This window comes from Oncorhynchus mykiss, unplaced genomic scaffold (genome assembly GCF_013265735.2).
Source record: "Oncorhynchus mykiss isolate Arlee unplaced genomic scaffold, USDA_OmykA_1.1 un_scaffold_140, whole genome shotgun sequence".
NCBI lineage: Eukaryota > Metazoa > Chordata > Actinopteri > Salmoniformes > Salmonidae > Oncorhynchus > Oncorhynchus mykiss.
In genome coordinates this window covers 450001-475000 of record NW_023493664.1, presented here as the reverse complement: position 1 = coordinate 475000, position 25000 = coordinate 450001, and the positions used below count along the sequence as shown (strand labels likewise).

At 52.7% G+C, this 25000-nt stretch overlaps 1 protein-coding gene across 3 annotated transcripts in view; it reads left to right on the top strand.

The window, feature by feature from the left end:
* The window catches only part of LOC110511701 (E3 ubiquitin-protein ligase TRAF7), a 65973-nt gene that overhangs the window by 37472 nt on the left and 3501 nt on the right, over nucleotides 1-25000 (top strand). For 2 of the 3 annotated variants that reach the window (XM_036972303.1, XM_036972304.1), the window contains exons 14-20: nucleotides 14-96; nucleotides 573-612; nucleotides 2817-2933; nucleotides 9824-9946; nucleotides 12356-12475; nucleotides 15883-16014; nucleotides 24465-24584. In XM_036972303.1, coding sequence (XP_036828198.1) covers nucleotides 14-96; nucleotides 573-612; nucleotides 2817-2933; nucleotides 9824-9946; nucleotides 12356-12475; nucleotides 15883-16014; nucleotides 24465-24584 — 735 coding nt within the window. Of the gene's footprint in view, nucleotides 1-13; nucleotides 97-572; nucleotides 613-2816; nucleotides 2934-9823; nucleotides 9947-12355; nucleotides 12476-15013; nucleotides 15305-15882; nucleotides 16015-24464; nucleotides 24585-25000 lie in introns of those variants that run through there. The other variant, XM_036972305.1, reaches the window with a different exon arrangement.

The following is a 25000-nucleotide window of genomic DNA, read 5'->3' as shown; positions in this document are numbered from 1 at the left end:
CTCTCTCTGTCAGGTGTGGGATACCTGCACCACCTATAAATGTCAGAAGACTCTGGAGGGTCATGATGGAATCGTGCTGGCACTGTGTATACAGGGGTAAGGACACACGCACACACACACACACACACACACACACACACACATACAGAGAGAGTTGTGTTAATTCCAGTAGTAATAATAGCAGGACATATAATCATGTAGTCAGGCTTCAACGCTGCTGTTGTGTTGTATCTCTCACTCTTCTGTCTCTCCTTCTTCCCCCTCTCTCTCCTCTTCCTCTTCTCCCTCTCTCTCTCTCCTCTTTCCCCTCTCTCTCTCTCCTTCCCCCCTCGCTCTCTCCTCTTTCCCCTCTCACTCCCCTCTTTCCCCTCTCTCTCTCCTTCCCATCTCTCTCTCCTTCCCATCTCTCTCTCCTTCCCCTCCCTCTCTCTCCTTCCCCTCCCTCTCGCTCCTTCCCCTCTCGCTCTCTCCTCTTTCCCCTCTCGCTCTCTCCTCTTTCCCCTCTCGCTCTCTCCTCTTTCCCCTCTCGCTCTCTCCTCTTTCCCCTCTCGCTCTCCTCTCCCTCCCTGTAGGAACAGACTGTATAGTGGCTCAGCTGACTGCACCATCATAGTGAGTCTGTTCTGACTGTTGTCTCTTATGAATTATCCTGTTTAACAACAATAACACACCTACAGTCTGACTGTTGTCTCTTATAAACCACAACAACACACCTACAGTCTGACAGTTTATTAGGTACACCCATTTAGTACCAAGTCGGACCCCCCTTTGCCTCCAGAACAGCCTGAATTCTTCGGGGCATAAAACATTCCCCACATCATTATACCACTGCCATCAGCCTGTACCGGTGACACCAGGCAGGATCGGGGCCATGGACTCCCCCAAACGCCAAATTCTTCTGTCTCTGCCATCAGCGTGACGCAACAGGAGCTGGGAGTGTTTTTCCTCAATCGGTGTGAGGCCGTTTCTTCTTGTTTTTAGCTGATAGGAGGGGAACCCGGTGTGTTCGTCTGATGAAATTAGCCAATCCGTGACGAGGACCTACGAGTTGCGCGTTTCAGAGGTGCCCCGTTCTGCACGCCGCCGCTGTGGAACGCCTCTGTTATTTGACTGTTTGTTGTTTCTCCGTTCTCTGTAAACCCTCAGACGTGAAAAGTCCAGATGTTTCTGAGATACTGGAGCGCCCGGCACCGACGGTCGTACCACGCTCAAGGTCGCTCGTTTTTTATTCCCCGGTCTAACGTCCGATGGACCAGTAACTGAATGCCTCGATGCCTGTCTGCCTGCTTTATATAACAAGCTACGACCACGTGACCCACTGTCTGGAGGAGCGATCCATTGTGGTGGATGGGACGGTGTACCTAATAAACTGTCCGGTGTGTGTGTATATAACTCACCTTTTTTACATTTTTTATTTATTTGACCTTTTTATTTTAACTAAAGTCAAGTTAAGAACAAATTCTAATTTACAATGACGGCCTCCTGTGGGGTCGGGGTCTGGGAATATGGAAATAGTTATTTAAAAATATAACACACAAATGTAGGACACAACACACATCACAACGAGACAACACAACACACATCACAACGAGACAACACAACACTACATGAAAGAGACCTAAGACAACAACATGGCAACGCAGCAACACATGACGACACAGCAGCAACACCTACACTGACTGTAGAACCATGACGACACAGCAGCAACACCTACACTGACTGTAGAACCATGACGACACAGCAGCAACACCTACACTGACTGTAGAACCATGACGACACAGCAGCAACACCTACACTGACTGTAGAACCATGACGACACAGCAGCAACACCTACACTGACTGTAGAACCATGACGACACAGCAGCAACACCTACACTGACTGTAGAACCATGACGACACAGCAGCAACACCTACACTGACTGTAGAACCATGACGACACAGCAGCAACACCTACACTGACTGTAGAACCATGACGACACAGCAGCAACACCTACACTGACTGTAGAACCATGACGACACAGCAGCAACACCTACACTGACTGTAGAACCATGACGACACAGCAGCAACACCTACACTGACTGTAGAACCATGACGACACAGCAGCAACACCTACACTGACTGTAGAACCATGACAACACATGACGACACAGCAGCAACACCTACACTGACTGTAGAACCATGACGACACAGCAGCAACACCTACACTGACTGTAGAACCATGACGACACAGCAGCAACACCTACACTGACTGTAGAACCATGACGACACAGCAGCAACACCTACACTGACTGTAGAACCATGACGACACAGCAGCAACACCTACACTGACTGTAGAACCATGACAACACATGACGACACAGCAGCAACACCTACACTGACTGTAGAACCATGACGACACAGCAGCAACACCTACACTGACTGTAGAACCATGACGACACAGCAGCAACACCTACACTGACTGTAGAACCATGATGTACTTTACCTAGATCATCAGCCCTGTGTCTGCTTTGTGTCCAACATGCCTCTTGTGCGTTCTCCCCCATCTCTCTCTCTCTCTCTCTTCTCTCTCTTCTCTCTCCTGTCTCCTGTCTCTCTTCTCTCTCCTGTCTCCTGTCTCTCTTCTCTCTCCTGTCTCCTGTCTCTCTTCTCTCTTCTCTCTCTCTCTCTCTCTCTCTCTCTCTCTCTCTCTCTCTCCTGTCTCTCTCTTCTCTCCTCTCTCTCTGTCTGTCTCCTCTCTCTCTCTCTTCTGTCTCTCTGTCTCTCTCTCTCCCCTGTCTCTCTCTCTCCCTTGTCTCTCTCTCTGTATGTTATGTAGGTGTGGGACGTCCAGACCCTGCAGAAGGTGAACACAATCCGTGCCCATGACAACCCGGTGTGTACGCTGGTGTCCTCCCACAGCATGCTGTTCAGCGGATCCCTCAAGGCCATCAAGGTAGAGACGGAGACCGTTTTTAAAAATAGAGGCCGAGAAGCTGCTTCCTTCACTTTCCTGGTGTCAGTAGAGACAGAGATGTGGAGAGAGACGGTTCCTCTCTTTCCTGGTGTCAGGAGAGACAGAGATGTGGAGAGAGACGGTTCCTCTCTTTCCTGGTGTCAGGATGTGGAGAGAGACGGTTCCTCTCTTTCCTGGTGTCAGGATGTGGAGAGAGACGGTTCCTCTCTTTCCTGGTGTCAGGATGTGGAGAGAGACGGTTCCTCTCTTTCCTGGTGTCAGGATGTGGAGAGAGACGGTTCCTCTCTTTCCTGGTGTCAGGATGTGGAGAGAGACGGTTCCTCTCTTTCCTGGTGTCAGGATGTGGAGAGAGACGGTTCCTCTCTTTCCTGGTGTCAGGATGTGGAGAGAGACGGTTCCTCTCTTTCCTGGTGTCAGGATGTGGAGAGAGACGGTTCCTCTCTTTCCTGGTGTCAGAGACGGAGATGTGGAGAGAGACGGTTCCTCTCTTTCCTGGTGTCAGGAGACGGAGATGTGGATAGAGACGGTTCCTCTCTTTCCTGGTGTCAGTAGAGACGGAGATGTGGAGAGAGACGGTTCCTCTCTTTCCTGGTGTCAGGAGAGACGGTTCCTCTCTTTCCTGGGTCAGGAGAGACGGTTCCTCTCTTTCCTGGTATCAAGAGACCGATGTGGAGAGAGACGGTTCCTCTCTTTCCTGGTGTCAGGAGACAGATGTGGAGAGAGACGGTTCCTCTCTTTCCTGGAGTCAGGATGTGGAGAGAGACGGTTCCTCCCATTCCTGGTGTCAGGAGAGACAGAGATGTGGAGAGAGACGGTTCCTCTCTTTCCTGGTGTCAATAGACAGAGAGAGACGGTTCCTCTCTTTCCTGGTGTCAGGAGAGACAGAGATGTGGATAGAGACGGTTCCTCTCTTTCCTGGTGTCAGTAGACAGAGATGTGGAGAGAGACAGTTCCTCTCTTTCCTGGTGTCAGTAGAGACAGAGATGTGGATAGAGACGGTTCCTCTCTTTCCTGGTGTCAGTAGAGACAGAGATGTGGATAGAGACGGTTCCTCTCTTTCCTGGTGTCAGTAGAGACAGAGATGTGGATAGAGACGGTTCCTCTCTTTCCTGGTGTCAGTAGACAGAGAGAGACTGTTCCTCTCTTTCCTGGTGTCAGGATGTGGAGAGAGACGGTTCCTCTTTCCTGGTGTCAGGATGTGGAGAGAGACGGTTCCTCTCTTTCCTGGTGTCAGGAGAGACAGAGATGTGGAGAGACTTTTCCTCTCTTTCCTGGTGTCAGGATGTGGAGAGAGACGGTTCCTCTCTTTCCTGGTGTCAGGATGTGGAGAGACGGTTCTTCTCTTTCCTGGTGTCAGGAGAGACAGAGATGTGGAGAGTGACGGTTCCTCTCTTTCCTGGTGTCAGACAGAGATGTGGAGAGAGACGGTTCCTCTCTTTCCTGGTGTCAGACAGAGATGTGGAGAGAGACGGTTTCTCTCTTTCCTGGTGTCAGTAGAGACAGAGATGTGGAGAGAGACGGTTCCTCTCTTTCCTGGTGTCAGTAGAGACAGAGATGTGGATAGAGACGGTTCCTCTCTTTCCTGGTGTCAGTAGAGACAGAGATGTGGATAGAGACGGTTCCTCTCTTTCCTGGTGTCAGTAGAGACAGAGATGTGGATAGAGACGGTTCCTCTCTTTCCTGGTGTCAGTAGACAGAGAGAGACTGTTCCTCTCTTTCCTGGTGTCAGGATGTGGAGAGAGACGGTTCCTCTTTCCTGGTGTCAGGATGTGGAGAGAGACGGTTCCTCTCTTTCCTGGTGTCAGGAGAGACAGAGATGTGGAGAGACTTTTCCTCTCTTTCCTGGTGTCAGGATGTGGAGAGAGACGGTTCCTCTCTTTCCTGGTGTCAGGATGTGGAGAGACGGTTCCTCTCTTTCCTGGTGTCAGGAGAGACAGAGATGTGGAGAGTGACGGTTCCTCTCTTTCCTGGTGTCAGACAGAGATGTGGAGAGAGACGGTTCCTCTCTTTCCTGGTGTCAGACAGAGATGTGGAGAGAGACGGTTTCTCTCTTTCCTGGTGTCAGTAGAGACAGAGATGTGGAGAGAGACGGTTCCTCTCTTTCCTGGTGTCAGTAGAGACAGAGATGTGGAGAGAGACGGTTCCTCTCTTTCCTGGTGTCAGTAGAGACAGAGTGGTGATTGGTTTAAATCCACTGACATCATTCAGCTGTAATTATCCAATGCGGTGTGTCCGTACGCTGTGATCTGCAAGGTAAAGAATGAAATAGATGGGGATCAATACAGCGCCCCGTTATCTGAGGTTAAAGCACATTAATTATTAATAATGAGCAGGAGAAACAACTTGTCTTTTTTTAATGCCCCGGGGTGAAAAAATAATCTTGACACTCAGTAACTGTTTGTGTCACCTTTTAGCAGCAATGACTCCAACCAACCACTTCCTGTAGTTGTTGACCAACCAACCACTTCCTGTAGTTGTTGACCAACCAACCACTTCCTGTAGTTGTTGACCAACCAACCACTTCCTGTAGTTGTTGACCAACCAACCACTTCCTGTAGTTGTTGACCAACCAACCACTTCCTGTAGTTGTTGACCAACCAACCACTTCCTGTAGTTGTTGACCAACCAACCACTTCCTGTAGTTGTTGACCAACCAACCACTTCCTGTAGTTGTTGACCAACCAACCACTTCCTGTAGTTGTTGACCAACCAACCACTTCCTGTAGTTGTTGACCGACCAACCACTTCCTGTAGCTGTTGACCGACCAACCACTTCCTGTAGCTGTTGACCGACCAACCACTTCCTGTAGCTGTTGACCGACCAACCACTTCCTGTAGCTGTTGACCAACCAACCACTTCCTGTAGCTGTTGACCAACCAACCACTTCCTGTAGCTGTTGACCAACCAACCACTTCCTGTAGTTGTTGACCAGTCTCCCACTTCCCTGTGGAGGAATTGTGAAATGTAACTGTTAATTTCAGGTCCTGCTACGTCGTCTGTGTCGAGGGACTGGTCTTTACCTCGGCCTTTCTAACACGTTGACATTGTGTTGATTTTTCAACCATTCTGATGGTTAGACTCTGGCTTGTGTGATTGTTTTAAATCGTCTCGCTGCACGACTCAGCTTGGGCTTCAGCTCACAGACGGATGGGTCTGACATCGTCTCGCTGCACGAATCAGCTTGGGCTTCAGCTCACAAACGGATGGGTCTGACTTCGTCTCGCTGCACGACTCAGCTTGGGCTTCAGCTCACAGACGGATGGGTCTGACATCGTCTCGCTGCACGAATCAGCTTGGGCTTCAGCTCACAGACGGATGGGTCTGACGTCGTCTCTGATACAGGATTCATGGCTCCTTCGTTTAAGGCGACTGGTCGTCCTGAGGCAGCAGAGCCCCCCCCCAAACCATCACACTACCACCACTACCATCACACCACTACAATCACTCCACAACCATCACCCCAAACCATCACAATACCATCACTCCACCACCATCACCCCAAACCATCACACTACCATCACACCACTACCATCACACCACTACCATCACACCACCACCATCACACCACCACCATCACTCCACTACCATCACTCCACTACCATCACTCCACTACCATCACTCCACTACCATCACTCCACTACCATCACTCCACTACCATCACTCCACTACCATCACTCCACCACCATCACACTCCACCACCATCACACTCCACCACCATCACTCACTACCATCACTCACTACCATCACTCACTACCATCACTCACTACCATCACACCACTACCATCACTCACCACCATCACTCCACTACCATCACTCCACTACCATCACTCCACTACCATCACTCCACTACCATCACACCACTACCATCACACCACTACCATCACTCCACCACCATCACACCACTACCATCACACCACTACCATCACTCCACTACCATCACTCCACCACCATCACTCCACCACCATCACTCCACCACCATCACTCCACCACCATCACTCCACCACCATCACTCCACCACCATCACTCCACTACCATCACTCCACTACCATCACTCCACTACCATCACACCACTACCATCACACTCCACTACCATCACTCCACTACCATCACTCCACTACCATCACACTCCACCACCATCACACTCCACCACCATCACTCCACCACCATCACACTCCACCACCATCACACTCCACCACCATCACACTCCACCACCATCACACTCCACTACCATCACACTCCACTACCATCACTCACTACCATCACTCACTACCATCACTCACTACCATCACTCACTACCATCACACCACTACCATCACACACCACTACCATCACTCACTACCATCACACCATTACCATCACACCACTACCATCACTCACTACCATCACTCACAACCATCACACCACTACCATCACACCACTACCATCACACCACTACCATCACACTCCACTACCATCACACTCCACTACCATCACTCCACTACCATCACTCCACTACCATCACACTCCACTACCATCACACTCCACTACCATCACACTCCACTACCATCACACTCCACTACCATCACACTCCACTACCATCACACTCCACTACCATCACACTCCACTACCATCACACTCCACTACCATCACACTCCACTACCATCACTCACAACCATCACACCACTACCATCACACCACTACCATCACACTCCACTACCATCACACTCCACTACCATCACACTCCACTACCATCACACTCCACTACCATCACACTCCACTACCATCACACTCCACTACCATCACACTCCACTACCATCACACTCCACTACCATCACTCACTACCATCACTCACAACCATCACACCACTACCATCACACCACTACCATCACACTCCACTACCATCACACTCCACTACCATCACACTCCACTACCATCACACTCCACTACCATCACACTCCACTACCATCACTCACTACCATCACTCACAACCATCACACCACAACCATCACACTCCACTACCATCACACTCCACTACCATCACACTCCACTACCATCACTCCACTACCATCACACTCCACTACCATCACACTCCACTACCATCACACTCCACTACCATCACACTCCACTACCATCACTCCACTACCATCACACTCCACTACCATCACTCCACTACCATCACACTCCACTACCATCACACTCCACTACCATCACACTCCACTACCATCACTCCACTACCATCACACTCCACTACCATCACACTCCACTACCATCACACTCCACTACCATCACACTCCACTACCATCACACTCCACTACCATCACACTCCACTACCATCACACTCCACTACCATCACACTCCACTACCATCACTCCACTACCATCACTCCACTACCATCACACTCCACTACCATCACACTCCACTACCATCACACTCCACTACCATCACACTCCACTACCATCACTCCACTACCATCACACTCCACTACCATCACACTCCACTACCATCACACTCCACTACCATCACACTCCACTACCATCACACTCCACTACCATCACTCCACTACCATCACACTCCAGTACCATCACACTCCAGTACCATCACACTCCACTACCATCACACTCCACTACCATCACTCCACTACCATCACTCCACTACCATCACACTCCACTACCATCACACTCCACTACCATCACACTCCACTACCATCACATTCCACTACCATCACACTCCACTACCATCACTCCACTACCATCACACCACTACCATCACTCACTACCATCACTCACAACCATCACTCCACTACCATCACACACCACTACCATCACTCACTACCATCACACCATTACCATCACACCACTACCATCACTCACTACCATCACTCACTACCATCACTCACAACCATCACTCCACTACCATCACACTCCACTACTCCAATACAGTTTGTTAGACATTACAGGGTATCATGTCTTCCAGGTCCTTACTGTGGAATACAGCTTTAACCTTTAACCCCAGACCTCCTCTTCCTGTACAGTACCAGTCTGACCTGTTTAACCTTTAACCCCAGGGCTCCTCTTCCTGTACAGTACCAGTCTGACCTGTTTAACCTTTAACCCCAGACCTCCTCTTCCTGTACAGCACCTCGGGTCTTCTGATGTGGCTTTTCTACTGAGACGAGAGGACAGACAGAATCACAGAGTTAGAGAGTGAGGGAGAGAGAGTGAGGGAGAGAGCGTGAGGGAGAGAGCGTGAGGGAGAGAGCGTGAGGGAGAGAGCGTGAGGGAGAGAGCGTGAGGGAGAGAGCGTGAGGGAGAGAGCGTGAGGGAGAGAGCGTGAGGGAGAGAGCGTGAGGGAGAGAGCGTGAGGGAGAGAGAGTGAGGGAGAGAGCGCCCTCCTTGTCAGGGAACTGGGACAGACAGAGGGAGGAATGATCTCACTATTGAAAGGGATTTTCCCTCTTCCACAACTCTGTCTTTCCCTGAAGTGTTTCAATGACATCATCTGCTGTTAACGCCTGATGACTTTCTAACTGTGTGTGTGTGTGTGTGTGTGTGTGTGTAATAATACTGCCCTGCTCTAAATGTGTGGTTCTCACCGATCTGTCTGTTAGCTAATCTCTTTTTTTTCTCGCTCCCTCTCTGTCCTCTATCTTTTTCCCCTTCATCTCTCCCTCTTCCCCTCCCTCCCTCCCTCCCTCCCTTCCTCCCTCCCTCCCTCCCTTCCTCCCTCCCCTCTATATTTTTCCCCTTCATCTCTCCCTCTTCCCCTCCCTCCCTCCCTCCCTCCCTCCCTCCCTCCCTCCCTCCCTCCCTCTCCCCTCTATATTTTTCCCCTTCATCTCTCCCTCTTCTCCTCCCCTCTTCTCTCCTCCTCCCCTCTTGTCTCCCTCCAGGTGTGGGACATAGTGGGGACAGAGTTGAAGCTGAAGAAGGAGTTAACAGGACTGAACCACTGGGTTCGTGCTCTGGTGGCCTCTCAGAACCACCTCTACAGTGGATCATACCAGACCATCAAGGTAGGAGGACAGGAAGTGTGTGTGTGTGTGTGTCATCATAGTTAAAGCATGGGGATGTGTGGTTGTACTTGGCTACGTTACTAAATATAGAAACACAGGAACTCGGTGTGATTGTTCTCCTCTGCTGCCTCACTGTTCTGGGTGGAGGGAGAGAGAGAGAGAGAGAGACAGAGGGAGGGAGGGTGTGACTGTTCTCCTCTGCTGCCTCACTGTTCTGGGTGGAGGGAGAGAGGGGGAGAGAGGGAGAGAGAGAGAGACGTAGGGTGTGACTGTGACTGTTCTCCTCTGGTGCCTCACTGTTCTGGGTGGAGGGAGAGACTCTAATGAAGACTCAGGGGAGGGAGAGAGACAGAGGGGTGGAAACAAGAGAGAGGGAGACAGAGGAGAGGAAGATGGAGGTGTTGTGTTCATGAGGGACACGTTGTGAAGTCTGTCTGTCTGTAAAACAAGTGTGGAGGCCAGACAATACTGGCAACATTCTCTCACATCTTTCTTTGTCCCTCTTCTTCTCTCTCTTCTCCTCTCTCTTCTCCATCCCTCTCTTCTCCTCTCTTCTCTTCCTCTCTTCTCTTCCTCTCTTCTCCTCTCTTCTCCATCCCTCTCTTCTCTCTCTTCTCTTCCTCTCTTCTCCATCCCTCTCTTGCTCTCACACCTCTGTCCCTCCCCCCTTTCTCTCCTTTCCCCATCTCTCCACCACATCATGGCATGTTTTGGAGGAGCTCTCTGATTGGTGGAGCATGTGAACATTCCACCATTGCTATGGGGATGGAAGTTGATGACTTGCAGCTGTGGTTTCTGTCTTTCTACAGCTGATAAGAGAATCTGTCTGTCTATTTATTTGTGTTCTCTGGCTTCAGTACAGTGAATAACAATTCTAGACTTAATAAAACTGTCCTCTCTCCTCCCCCTACTCTCCTCTCTCCTCCCCCTACCTCCTCTCTCTTCCCCCTACCTCCTCTCTCCTCCCCCTACCTCCTCTCTCCTCCCCCTACTCTCCTCTCTCCTCCCCCTACTCGCCTCTCTCCTCCCCCTACCTCCTCTCTCCTCTCTCCTCCCCCTACCTCCTCTCTCCTCTCTCCTCCCCCTACCCCCCTCTCTCCTCCCCCTACCCCCCTCTCTCCTCCCCCTACCCCCCTCTCTCCTCCCCCTACCCTCCTCTCTCCTCTCTCCTCCCCCTACCGCCTCTCTCCTCCCCCTACCTCCTCTCTCCTCCCCCTACCCCCCTCTCTCCTCTCTCTACCCTCCTCTCTCCTCTCTCCTCCCCCTACCCTCCTCTCTCCTCCCCCTCCTCTCTCCTCCCTGTCCTCTCCCCTCTCTCCTCCCCCTACCCTCCTCTCTCCTCACCCTACCCTCCTCTCTCCTCCCCCTACCCTCCTCTCTCCTCCCCCTACCCTCCTCTCTCCTCCCCCTACCCTCCTCTCTCCTACCCTCCTCTCTCTTTTCTCCTCCCCAACCATCCTCTCTCCTACCATCCTCTCTCCTCCCCCTACCCTCCTCTCTCCTCCCCCTCCCCCCTCTCCTACCCTCCTCTCTACTCCCCCTCCCCCCTCTCCTCTCTCCTCACCCTACCCTCATCTCTCCTCCCCCTACTCCCCTCTCCTATATCTTCTCTCCTACCCTCCTCTCTCCTTCCCCTCTCCTATCCTCCTCTCTCCTCTCTCCTACCCTCCTCTCTCCTTCCCCTACCCTCCTCTCTCATACCCTCCTCTCTCCTCACCCTACCCTCATCTCTCCTCCCCCTCCCCCCTCTCCCCTCTCCCCCCTCTCCTCTCTCCTCACCCTACCCTCATCTCTCCTCCCCCTACTCCCCTCTCCTATCTCTTCTCTCCTACCCTCCTCTCTCCTTCCCCTCTCCTACCCTCCTCTCTCCTACCCTCCTCTCTCCTCTCTCCTACCCTCCTCTCTCCTTCCCCTACCCTCCTCTCCTCCTCTCTCCTCCCTCTCCTACCCTCCTCTCTTCTCCCCCTACCCTCCTCTCTCCTCCCTCTCCCATCCCCTACTCGCCTCTTCCTCTCTCCTACCCTCCCCTCTCTCCTCCCTCTCCTATCCCCCTACCCTCCTCTCTCCTCCTCTCTCCTACCCTCCTCTCTCCTCCTCTCTCCTACCCTCCTCTCTCCTCCCCCAACCCTCCTCTCTCCTCCCCCAACCCTCCTCTCTCCTCCCCCAACCCTCCTCTCTCCTCCCCCAACCCTCCTCTCTACTCTCTCCTACCCTCCTCTCTACTCTCTCCTACCCTCCTCTCTCCTACCCTCCTCTCTCCTACCCTCCTCTCTCCTCCCTCCCCTCCCCCCTCCTCCCCCCCTCCTCTCTCCTCCCCTCCCCCCTCCTCTCCTCCCTCTCCCCCTCCTCTCTCCTCCCTCTCCCCCTCCTCTCTCCTCCCTCTCCCCCTCTCCTCTCCCCGGTCATCAGATCTGGGACATCCGTTCCCTGGACTGTGTTCATGTCCTCCAGACCAGTGGGGGCAGTGTCTATTCCATCGCTGTCACCAACCATCACATCGTCTGTGGCACCTACGAGAACCTTATACACGTAAGACACACACACACACACACACACACACATATACAGAGATACATATATCCTCAAGGGGACATGATTTATACCGTCTTAATGGGGACATGATTTATACCGTCCTCAAGGGGACATGATTTATACCGTCCTCAAGGGGACATGATTTATACCGTCTTCAAGGGGACATGATTTAGACTGTCCTCAAGGGGACATGATTTAGACTGTCCTCATGATTTAGACTGTCCTCAAGGGGACATGATTTAGACTGTCCTCAAGGGGACATGATTTATACCGTCTTCATGGGGACATGATTTAGACTGTCCTCAAGGGGACATGATTTAGACCGTCCTCAAGGGGACATGATTTAGACCGTCCTCAAGGGGACATGATTTAGACCGTCCTCAAGGGGACATGATTTAGACCGTCCTCAAGGGGACATGATTTAGGCCGTTCTCAAGGGGACATGATTTAGGCCGTACTCAAGGGGACATGATTTAGGCCGTCCTCAAGGGGACATGATTTAGCATCGGTTTGGACATGAGGCTGTAGCCAATACCCAGGTAAGCATCGGGTTGGACATGAGGCTGTAGCCAATACCCAGGTCAGCATCGGGTTGGACATGAGGCTGTCAGCATCGGGTTGGACATGAGGTTGTCAGCATCGGGTTGGACATGAGGCTGTCAGCATCGGGTTGGACATGAGGCTGTCAGCATCGGGTTGGACATGAGGCTTTAGCCAATACCCAGGTCAGCATCGGGTTGGACATGAGGCTGTCAGCATCGGGTTGGACATGAGGCTGTCAGCATCGGGTTGGACATGAGGCTGTCAGCATCGGGTTGGACATGAGGCTGTCAGCATCGGGTTGGACATGAGGCTGTCAGCATCGGGTTGGACATGAGGCTGTCAGCATCGGGTTGGACATGGGGCTGTCAGCATCGGGTTGGACATGGGGCTGTCAGCATCGGGTTGGACATGGGGCTGTCAGCATCGGGTTGGACATGGGGCTGTCAGCATCGGGTTGGACATGGGGCTGTCAGCATCGGGTTGGACATGGGGCTGTCAGCATCGGGTTGGACATGGGGCTGTCAGCATCGGGTTGGACATGGGGCTGTAGCCATTACCCATGTCAGCATCGTGTTGGACATGAGGCTGTAGCCATTACCCATGTCAGCGTCGGGTTGGACATGAGGCTGTAGCCATTACCCAGATCAGCATCGGGTTGGACATGAGGCTGTAGCCAATACCCAGATCAGCATCGGGTTGGACATGAGGCTGTAGCTATTACCCAGATCAGCATCGGGTTGGACATGAGGCTGTCAGCATCGGGTTGGACATGAGGCTGTAGCCAATACCCAGATCAGCATCGGGTTGGACATGAGGCTGTAGCCATTACCCAGATCAGCATCGGGTTGGACATGAGGCTGTAGCCAATACCCAGATCAGCATCGGGTTGGACATGAGGCTGTAGCCATTACCCAGATCAGCATCGGGTTGGACATGAGGCTGTAGCCATTACCCAGATCAACATCGGGTTGGACATGAGGCTGTAGCCATTACCCAGATCAGCATCGGGTTGGACATGGGGCTGTCAGCATCGGGTTGGACATGGGGCTGTCAGCATCGGGTTGGACATGGGGCTGTCAGCATCGGGTTGGACATGAGGCTGTAGCCATTACCCATGTCAGCATCGGGTTGGACATGAGGCTGTAGCCATTACCCATGTCAGCGTCGGGTTGGACATGAGGCTGTAGCCATTACCCAGATCAGCATCGGGTTGGACATGAGGCTGTAGCCAATACCCAGATCAGCATCGGGTTGGACATGAGGCTGTAGCTATTACCCAGATCAGCATCGGGTTGGACATGAGGCTGTCAGCATCGGGTTGGACATGAGGCTGTAGCCAATACCCAGATCAGCATCGGGTTGGACATGAGGCTGTAGCCATTACCCAGATCAGCATCGGGTTGGACATGAGGCTGTAGCCAATACCCAGATCAGCATCGGGTTGGACATGAGGCTGTAGCCATTATCCAGATCAGCATCGGGTTGGACATGAGGCTGTAGCCATTACCCAGATCAACATCGGGTTGGACATGAGGCTGTAGCCATTACCCAGATCAGCATCGGGTTGGACATGAGGCTGTCAGCATCGGGTTGGACATGAGGCTGTAGCCAATACCCAGATCAGCATCGGGTTGGACATGGGGCTGTAGCCATTACCCATGTCAGCATCGGGTTGGACATGAGGCTGTCAGCATCGGGTTGGACATGAGGCTGTAGCCATTACCCAGATCAGCATCGGGTTGGACATGAGGCTGTAGCCAATACCCAGATCAGCATCGGGTTGGACATGAGGCTGTAGCCAATACCCAGATCAGCATCGGGTTGGACATGAGGCTGTTGGCCTCTCTGATCCAATTCTGATCGCAGTAATTGTTTTTGATATTGTGATATTTATGTGGTTTAAAAAAAATAATAATAATGTACTTGGCCAACTTCCTGTCCTGGACAGTAGGGGACAGTGTTTTTAATGTGGATCCCTGATGTGTTCTCTAGGTCTGGGATATAGAGTCTCAGGTCCGGACCCTAACGGGTCATGTGGGGACAGTGTTTTTAATGTGGATCCCTGATGTGTTCTCTAGGTCTGGGATATAGAGTCTCAGGTCCGGACCCTAACGGGTCATGTGGGGGACAGTGTTTTTAATGTGGATCCCTGATGTGTTCTCTAGGTCTGGGATATAGAGTCTCAGGTCCGGACCCTAACGGGTCATGTGGGGGACAGTGTTTTTAATGTGGATCCCTGATGTGTTCTCTAGGTCTGGGATATAGAGTCTCAGGTCCGGACCCTAACGGGTCATGTGGGGACAGTGTTTTTAATGTGGATCCCTGATGTGTTCTCTAGGTCTGGGATATAGAGTCTCAGGTCCGGACCCTAACGGGTCATGTGGGGACAGTGTTTTTAATGTGGATCCCTGATGTGTTCTCTAGGTCTGGGATATAGAGTCTCAGGTCCGGACCCTAACGGGTCATGTGGGGGACAGTGTTTTTAATGTGGATCCCTGATGTGTTCTCTAGGTCTGGGATATAGAGTCTCAGGTCCGGACCCTAACGGGTCATGTGGGGACAGTGTTTTTAATGTGGATCCCTGATGTGTTCTCTAGGTCTGGGATATAGAGTCTCAGGTCCGGACAATAACGGGTCATGTGGGGACAGTGTTTTTAATGTGGATCCCTGATGTGTTCTCTAGGTCTGGGATATAGAGTCTCAGGTCCGGACAATAACGGGTCATGTGGGGACAGTGTTTTTAATGTGGATCCCTGATGTGTTCTCTAGGTCTGGGATATAGAGTCCAAGGAGCAGGTCCGGACCCTAACGGGTCATGTGGGGACAGTGTTTTTAATGTGGATCCCTGATGTGTTCTCTAGGTCTGGGATATAGAGTCCAAGGAGCAGGTCCGGACCCTAACGGGTCATGTGGGGACAGTGTACGCTCTAGCAGTCATCTCTACACCAGACCAGACCAAGGTGTTCAGCGCCTCCTATGACCGCTCACTCAGGGTAAGTCTGTCTCTCCTACCGTCTGTCTCTCTGACCGTCTGTCTCTCTGACCGTCTGTCTCTCTGACCGCCTGTCTCTCTTAGCGTCTGTCTCTCTTTACCGTCTGTCTCTCTCTGACCGTCTGTCTCTCTCTGACCGTCTGTCTCTCTTTACCGTCTGTCTCTCTTACCGTCTGTCTCTCTTACCGTCTGTCTCTCTTTACCGTCTGTCTCTCTTTACCGTCTGTCTCTCTCACCGTCTGTCTCTCTCACCGTCTCTCTCTCTCACCGTCCGTCTCTCTCACCGTCCGTCTCTCTCACCGCCCGTCTTTCTCACCGCCCGTCTCTCTCACCGCCCGTCTCTCTCACCGCCCGTCTCTCTCACCGCCCGTCTCTCTCACCGCCCGTCTCTCTCACCGCCCGTCTCTCTCACCGCCCGTCTCTCTCACCGCCCGTCTCTCTCACCGCCCGTCTCTCTTACCGCCCGTCTCTCTTACCGCCCGTCTCTCTTATCGTCTGACCACCTGTCTGACCACCATCTGTCTGACCACCATCTATCTGACCTGTCTGACCACCATCTATCTGACCTGTCTGACCACCATCTCTCTGACCTGTCTGACCACCATCTCTCTGACCTGTCTGACCACCATCTATCTGACCTGTCTGACCACCATCTATCTGACCTGTCTGACCACCATCTCTCTGACCTGTCTGACCACCATCTATCTGACCTGTCTGACCACCATCTATCTGACCTGTCTGACCACCATCTATCTGACCTGTCTGACCACCATCTATCTGACCTGTCTGACCACCATCTATCTGACCTGTCTGACCACCATCTCTCTGACCTGTCTGACCACCATCTATCTGACCTGTCTGACCACCATCTCTCTGACCTGTCTGACCACCATCTCTCTGACCTGTCTGACCACCATCTCTCTGACCTGTCTGACCACCATCTCTCTGACCTGTCGTCTGACCACCATCTCTCTGACCTGTCGTCTGACCATCTCTCTGACCTGTCGTCTGACCATCTCTCTGACCTGTCTGTCTGACCATCTATCTGACCTGTCTGTCTGTCCGCCACCTATCTGACCTGTCTGTCCGCCATCTATCTGACCTGTCTGTCCGCCATCTATCTGACCTGTCTGTCCGCCATCTATCTGACCTGTCTGTCCGCCATCTATCTGACCTGTCTGTCCGCCATCTATCTGACCTGTCTGTCCGCCATCTATCTGACCTGTCTGTCCGCCATCTATCTGACCTGTCTGTCCGCCATCTATCTGACCTGTCTGTCCACCATCTATCTGACCTGTCTGTCCGCCATCTATCTGACCTGTCTGTCCGCCACCTATCTGACCTGTCTGTCTGTCAGCCACCTATCTGACCTGTCTGTCTGTCCGCCACCTATCTGACCTGTCTGTCTGTCCGCCACCTATCTGACCTGTCTGTCTGTCCGCCACCTATCTGACCTGTCTGTCTGTCCGCCACCTATCTGACCTGTCTGTCCGCCACCTATCTGACCTGTCTGTCCGCCACCTATCTGACCTGTCTGTCCGCCACCTATCTGACCTGTCTGTCCGCCACCTATCTGACCTGTCTGTCCGCCACCTATCTGACCTGTCTGTCCGCCACCTATCTGACCTGTCTGTCCGCCACCTATCTGACCTGTCTGTCCGCCACCTATCTGACCTGTCTGTCCGCCACCTATCTGACCTGTCTGTCCGCCACCTATCTGACCTGTCTGTCCGCCACCTATCTGACCTGTCTGTCCGCCACCTATCTGACCTGTCTGTCCGCCACCTATCTGACCTGTCTGTCCGCCACCTATCTGACCTGTCTGTCCGCCACCTATCTGACCTGTCTGTCCGCCACCTATCTGACCTGTCTGTCCGCCACCTATCTGACCTGTCTGTCCGCCACCTATCTGACCTGTCTGTCCGCCACCTATCTGACCTGTCTGTCCGCCACCTATCTGACCTGTCTGTCCGCCACCTATCTGACCTGTCTGTCCGCCACCTATCTGACCTGTCTGTCCGCCACCTATCTGACCTGTCTGTCCGCCACCTATCTGACCTGTCTGTCCGCCACCTATCTGACCTGTCTGTCCGCCACCTATCTGACCTGTCTGTCCGCCGTCTATCTGACCTGTCTGTCCGCCGTCTATCTGACCTGTCTGTCCGCCGTCTATCTGACCTGTCTGTCCGCCGTCTATCTGACCTGTCTGTCCGCCGTCTATCTGACCTGTCTGTCCGCCGTCTATCTGACCTGTCTGACCGCCGTCTCTCTGACCTGTCTGTCTGACCATCTCTCTGACCTGTCTGTCTGACCATCTCTCTGACCTGTCTGTCTGACCATCTCTCTGACCTGTCTGTCTGACCATCTCTCTGACCTGTCTGTCTGACCATCTCTCTGACCTGTCTGTCTGACCATCTATCTGACCTGTCTGTCTGACCGTCCTGACCGTCTGTCTCTCTTACCGTCTGTCTCTCTTACCGTCTGTCTCTCTTACCGTCTGTCTCTCTTACCGTCTGTCTCTCTTACCGTCTGTCTCTCTTACCGTCTGTCTCTCTTTACCGTCTGTCTCTCTTTACCGTCTGTCTCTCTTTACCGTCTGTCTCTCTTTACCGTCTGTCTCTCTTTACCGTCTGTCTCTCTTTACCGTCTGTCTCTCTTTACCGTCTGTCTCTCTCGCCGTCTGTCTCTCTCGCCGTCTGTCTCTCTCACCGTCCGTCTCTCTCACCGTCCGTCTCTCTCACCGTCCGTCTCTCTCACCGCCCGTCTCTCTCACCGCCCGTCTCTCTCACCGCCCGTCTCTCTCACCGCCCGTCTCTCTCACCGCCCGTCTCTCTCACCGCCCGTCTCTCTCACCGCCCGTCTCTCTCACCGCCCGTCTCTCTTATCGTCTGACCACCTGTCTGACCACCATCTGTCTGACCACCATCTATCTGACCTGTCTGACCACCATCTCTCTGACCTGTCTGACCACCATCTCTCTGACCTGTCTGACCACCATCTCTCTGACCTGTCTGACCACCATCTCTCTGACCTGTCTGACCACCATCTCTCTGACCTGTCTGACCACCATCTCTCTGACCTGTCTGACCACCATCTCTCTGACCTGTCGTCTGACCATCTCTCTGACCTGTCTCTGACCATCTATCTGACCTGTCTGTCTGTCGACCATCTATCTGACCTGTCTGTCGACCATCTATCTGACCTGTCTGTCTGTCCACCATCTATCTGACCTGTCTGTCTGTCCACCACCTATCTGACCTGTCTGTCAGCCACCTATCTGACCTGTCTGTCAGCCACCTATCTGACCTGTCTGTCCGCCACCTATCTGACCTGTCTGTCCGCCACCTATCTGACCTGTCTGTCCGCCACCTATCTGACCTGTCTGTCCGCCACCTATCTGACCTGTCTGTCCGCCACCTATCTGACCTGTCTGTCCGCCACCTATCTGACCTGTCTGTCCGCCGTCTATCTGACCTGTCTGTCCGCCGTCTATCTGACCTGTCTGTCCGCCGTCTATCTGACCTGTCTGTCCGCCGTCTATCTTACCTGTCTGACCACCATCTCTCTGACCTGTCTGTCTGAACATCTCTCTGACCTGTCTGTCTGACCATCTATCTGACCTGTCTGTCCACCACCTATCTGACCTGTCTGACCGACCATCTATCTGACCACCACCTGTCAGACCACCATCTATCTGACCACCATATATCTGACCTGTCTGACCATCTATCTGATCTATCTGACCTGTCTGACCACCACCTGTCTGACCACCATCTATCTGACATTTCTGACCACCATCTATCTGACCTGCCTGACCACCTGTCTGACCACCTGTCTGACCACCTGTCTGACCATCTGTCTGTCCACCATCCATCTGACCTGTCTGTCCACCATCCATCTGACCTGTCTGTCCACCATCTATCTGACCTGTCTGTCTGACCATCTATCTGACCTTTCTGACCACCATATATCTGACCTGTCTGTCCACTTCCTATCTGACCACCTGTCTGACCACCTGTCTGACCTGTCTGACCATCTATCTGAGCTTTCTGACCACCATATATCTGACCTGCCTGACCACCACCTGTCTGACCATCTGTCTGACCACCTGTCTGACCACCTGTCTGACCACCTGTCTGACCGTCTGTCTGACCTGTCTGTCTGACCTGTCTGTCCGCCACCTATCTGACCTGTCTGACCGCCACCTATCTGACCTGTCTGTCCGCCACCTATCTGACCTGTCTGTCCGCCACCTATCTGACCTGTCTGTCCGCCACCTATCTGACCTGTCTGTCCGCCACCTATCTGACCTGTCTGTCCGCCACCTATCTGACCTGTCTGTCCGCCACCTATCTGACCTGTCTGTCCGCCACCTATCTGACCTGTCTGTCCGCCACCTATCTGACCTGTCTGTCCGCCACCTATCTGACCTGTCTGTCCGCCACCTATCTGACCTGTCTGTCCGCCACCTATCTGACCTGTCTGTCCGCCACCTATCTGACCTGTCTGTCCGCCACCTATCTGACCTGTCTGTCCGCCACCTATCTGACCTGTCTGTCCGCCACCTATCTGACCTGTCTGTCCGCCACCTATCTGACCTGTCTGTCCGCCACCTATCTGACCTGTCTGTCCGCCACCTATCTGACCTGTCTGTCCGCCACCTATCTGACCTGTCTGTCCGCCACCTATCTGACCTGTCTGTCCGCCACCTATCTGACCTGTCTGTCCGCCGTCTATCTGACCTGTCTGTCCGCCGTCTATCTGACCTGTCTGACCGCCGTCTATCTGACCTGTCTGACCGCCATCTCTCTGACCTGTCTGTCTGACCATCTCTCTGACCTGTCTGTCTGACCATCTCTCTGACCTGTCTGTCTGACCATCTCTCTGACCTGTCTGTCTGACCATCTATCTGACCTGTCTGTCTGACCGTCCTGACCGTCTGTCTCTCTTACCGTCTGTCTCTCTTACCGTCTGTCTCTCTTACCGTCTGTCTCTCTTACCGTCTGTCTCTCTTACCGTCTGTCTCTCTTTACCCTCTGTCTCTCTTTACCGTCTGTCTCTCTCGCCGTCTGTCTCTCTCGCCGTCTGTCTCTCTCGCCGTCTGTCTCTCTCGCCGTCAGTCTCTCTCACCGTCCGTCTCTCTCACCGTCCGTCTCTCTCACCGTCCGTCTCTCTCACCGTCCGTCTCTCTCACCGTCCGTCTCTCTCACCGTCCGTCTCTCTCACCGTCCGTCTCTCTCACCGCCCGTCTCTCTCACCGCCCGTCTCTCTCACCGCCCGTCTCTCTCACCGCCCGTCTCTCTCACCGCCCGTCTCTCTCACCGCCCGTCTCTCTCACCGCCCGTCTCTCTCACCGCCCGTCTCTCTTACCGCCCGTCTCTCTTATCGTCTGACCACCTGTCTGACCACCATCTGTCTGACCACCATCTCTCTGACCTGTCTGACCACCATCTCTCTGACCTGTCTGACCACCATCTCTCTGACCTGTCTGACCACCATCTCTCTGACCTGTCTGACCACCATCTCTCTGACCTGTCTGACCACCATCTCTCTGACCTGTCTGACCACCATCTCTCTGACCTGTCGTCTGACCATCTCTCTGACCTGTCTCTGACCATCTATCTGACCTGTCTGTCTGTCGACCATCTATCTGACCTGTCTGTCTGTCGACCATCTATCTGACCTGTCTGTCTGTCGACCATCTATCTGACCTGTCTGTCTGTCCACCATCTATCTGACCTGTCTGTCTGTCCACCACCTATCTGACCTGTCTGTCAGCCACTTTTCTGACCTGTCTGTCAGCCACCTATCTGACCTGTCTGTCAGCCACCTATCTGACCTGTCTGTCAGCCACCTATCTGACCTGTCTGTCCGCCACCTATCTGACCTGTCTGTCCGCCACCTATCTGACCTGTCTGTCCGCCACCTATCTGACCTGTCTGTCCTCCGTCTATCTGACCTGTCTGTCCGCCGTCTATCTTACCTGTCTGACCACCATCTCTCTGACCTGTCTGTCTGAACATCTCTCTGACCTGTCTGTCTGACCATCTATCTGACCTGTCTGTCCACCACCTATCTGACCTGTCTGACCGACCATCTATCTGACCACCACCTGTCAGACCACCATCTATCTGACCACCATATATCTGACCTGTCTGACCATCTATCTGATCTATCTGACCTGTCTGACCACCACCTGTCTGACCACCATCTATCTGACATTTCTGACCACCACCTGCCTGACCACCTGCCTGACCACCTGTCTGACCACCTGTCTGACCACCTGTCTGACCACCTGTCTGACCACCTGTCTGACCTGTCTGACCATCTGTCTGTCCACCATCCATCTGACCTGTCTGTCCACCATCCATCTGACCTGTCTGTCCACCATCTATCTGACCTGTCTGTCTGACCATCTATCTGACCTTTCTGACCACCATATATCTGACCTGTCTGTCCACTTCCTATCTGACCACCTGTCTGACCACCTGTCTGACCATCTATCTGACCTTTCTGACCACCATATATCTGACCTGTCTGTCCACTTCCTATCTGACCACCTGTCTGACCACCTGTCTGACCTGTCTGACCATCTATCTGAGCTTTCTGACCACCATATATCTGACCTGCCTGACCACCACCTGTCTGACCACCTGTCTGACCACCTGTCTGACCACCTGTCTGACCACCTGTCTGACCGTCTGTCTGACCTGTCTGTCTGACCTGTCTGTCTGACCTGTCTGACCGTCTATCTGACCGTCTGTCTGACCTGTCTGTCTGACCACCTGTCTGACCACCTGTCTGACCACCTGTCTGACCACCATCTATCTGACCTGTCTGACCACCATCTGTCTGACCTGTCTGTCTGACCTGTCTGACCACCTGTCTGACCACCTGTCTGACCTGTCTGTCTGACCTGTCTGTCTGACCGTCTGTCTGACCACCTGTCTGACCACCATCTATCTGACCTGTCTGTCTGACCATCTATCTGACCTGTCTGACCATCTGTCTGTCCACCATCCATCTGACCTGTCTGTCCACCATCCATCTGACCTGTCTGTCCACCATCTATCTGACCTGTCTGACCACCATATATCTGACCTGTCTGTCCACTTCCTATCTGACCACCTGTCTGACCACCTGTCTGACCTGTCTGACCATCTATCTGACCTTTCTGACCACCATATATCTGACCTGCCTGACCACCACCTGTCTGACCATATATCTGACCATCTGTCTGACCACCTGTCTGACCACCTGTCTGACCTGTCTGTCTGACCTGTCTGTCTGACCGTCTGTCTGACCACCTGTCTGACCGTCTGTCTGACCGTCTGTCCACTTCCTATCTGACCTGTCTGACCATCTATCTGACCTGTCTGACCACCTGTCTGAGCACCATCTGACCTGTCTGACCATCTATCTGACCTGTCTGTCCACCATCTATCTGACCTGTCTGTCCACCATCTATCTGACCCGTCTGTCCACCATCTATCTGACCTGTCTGTCCACCATCTATCTGACCTGTCTGTCTGACCATCTATCTGACCTTTCTGACCACCATATATCTGACCTGTCTGACCATCTATCTGACCTGTCTGTCCACTTCCTATCTGACCACCTAGTCTGACCACCTGTCTGACCTGTCTGACCATCTATCTGACCTTTCTGACCACCATATATCTGACCTGCCTGACCACCACCTGTCTGACCATCTATCTGACCATCTGTCTGACCACCTGTCTGACCACCTGTCTGACCACCTGTCTGACCACCTGTCTGACCACCTGTCTGACCGCCTGTCTGACCGCCTGTCTGACCGCCTGTCTGACCGTCTGTCTGACCCGTCTGTCTGACCCGTCTGTCTGACCACCTGTCTGACCACCTGTCTGACCGTCTGTCCACTTCCTGTCTGACCATCTATCTGACCTGTCTGACCATCTATCTGACCTGTCTAACCATCTATCTGACCTGTCTGACCACCTGTCTGACCACCATCTATCTGACCTGTCTGACCATCTGTCTGACCATCTGTCTGACCATCTGTCTGACCATCTGTCTGACCATCTATCTGACCTGTCTGTCCACCCACCATCTATCTGACCTGTCTGTCCACCCACCATCTATCTGACCTGGCTGACCACCTGTCTGTCCACTTCCTATCTGACCTGTCTGTCTGACCATCTATCTGACCTGTCTGTCCACCATCTATCTGACCTGTCTGACCATCTATCTGACCATCTAGCTGACCGTCTGTCTGACCACCATCTATTCTGCCTGTCTGTCCACCATCTATCTGGCCTATGTCGGTGTTTCCTTTATTCTGGCAGTTACCTGGTGGTTGGTGGCCCAACCCCTTAAGACACTGTTGGAGTTTCCTTTATTTTGGCAGTTACCTGTAATAATCAACTGTGTGTGTTTTTTTAAAGTAACCCAGCCTGTGTTTGTCAACAGGTGTGGAGCATGGACAACATGATCTGTACCCAGACCCTCCTCAGACACCAGGGGAGTGTAACCGCCCTGGCCGTCAGCAGGGGGCGCCTGTTCTCTGGAGCTGTGGACAGCACCGTCAAGGTACCCTCTACAGTCTATCAGTTAACCAACCCTCTACAGTCTATCAGTTAACCAACCCTCTACAGTCTATCAGTTAACCAACCCAACCCTCTACAGTCTATCAGTTAACCAACCCTCTACAGTCTATCAGTTAACCAACCCTCTACAGTCTATCAGTTAACCAACCCTCTACAGTCTATCAGTTAACCAACCCTCTACAGTCTATCAGTTAACCAACCCAACCCTCTACAGTCTATCAGTTAACCAACCCAACCCTCTACAGTCTATCAGTTAACCAACCCTCTACAGTCTATCAGTTAACCAACCCTCTACTAAAGATAACATATGGAATGGTTTTAAGAAGGTCATTCAGTGGTTCGTTTGATTTTGAATTTTTAAGGTATCAAAACAGTTTTTAAATGATGTGATGAAACATT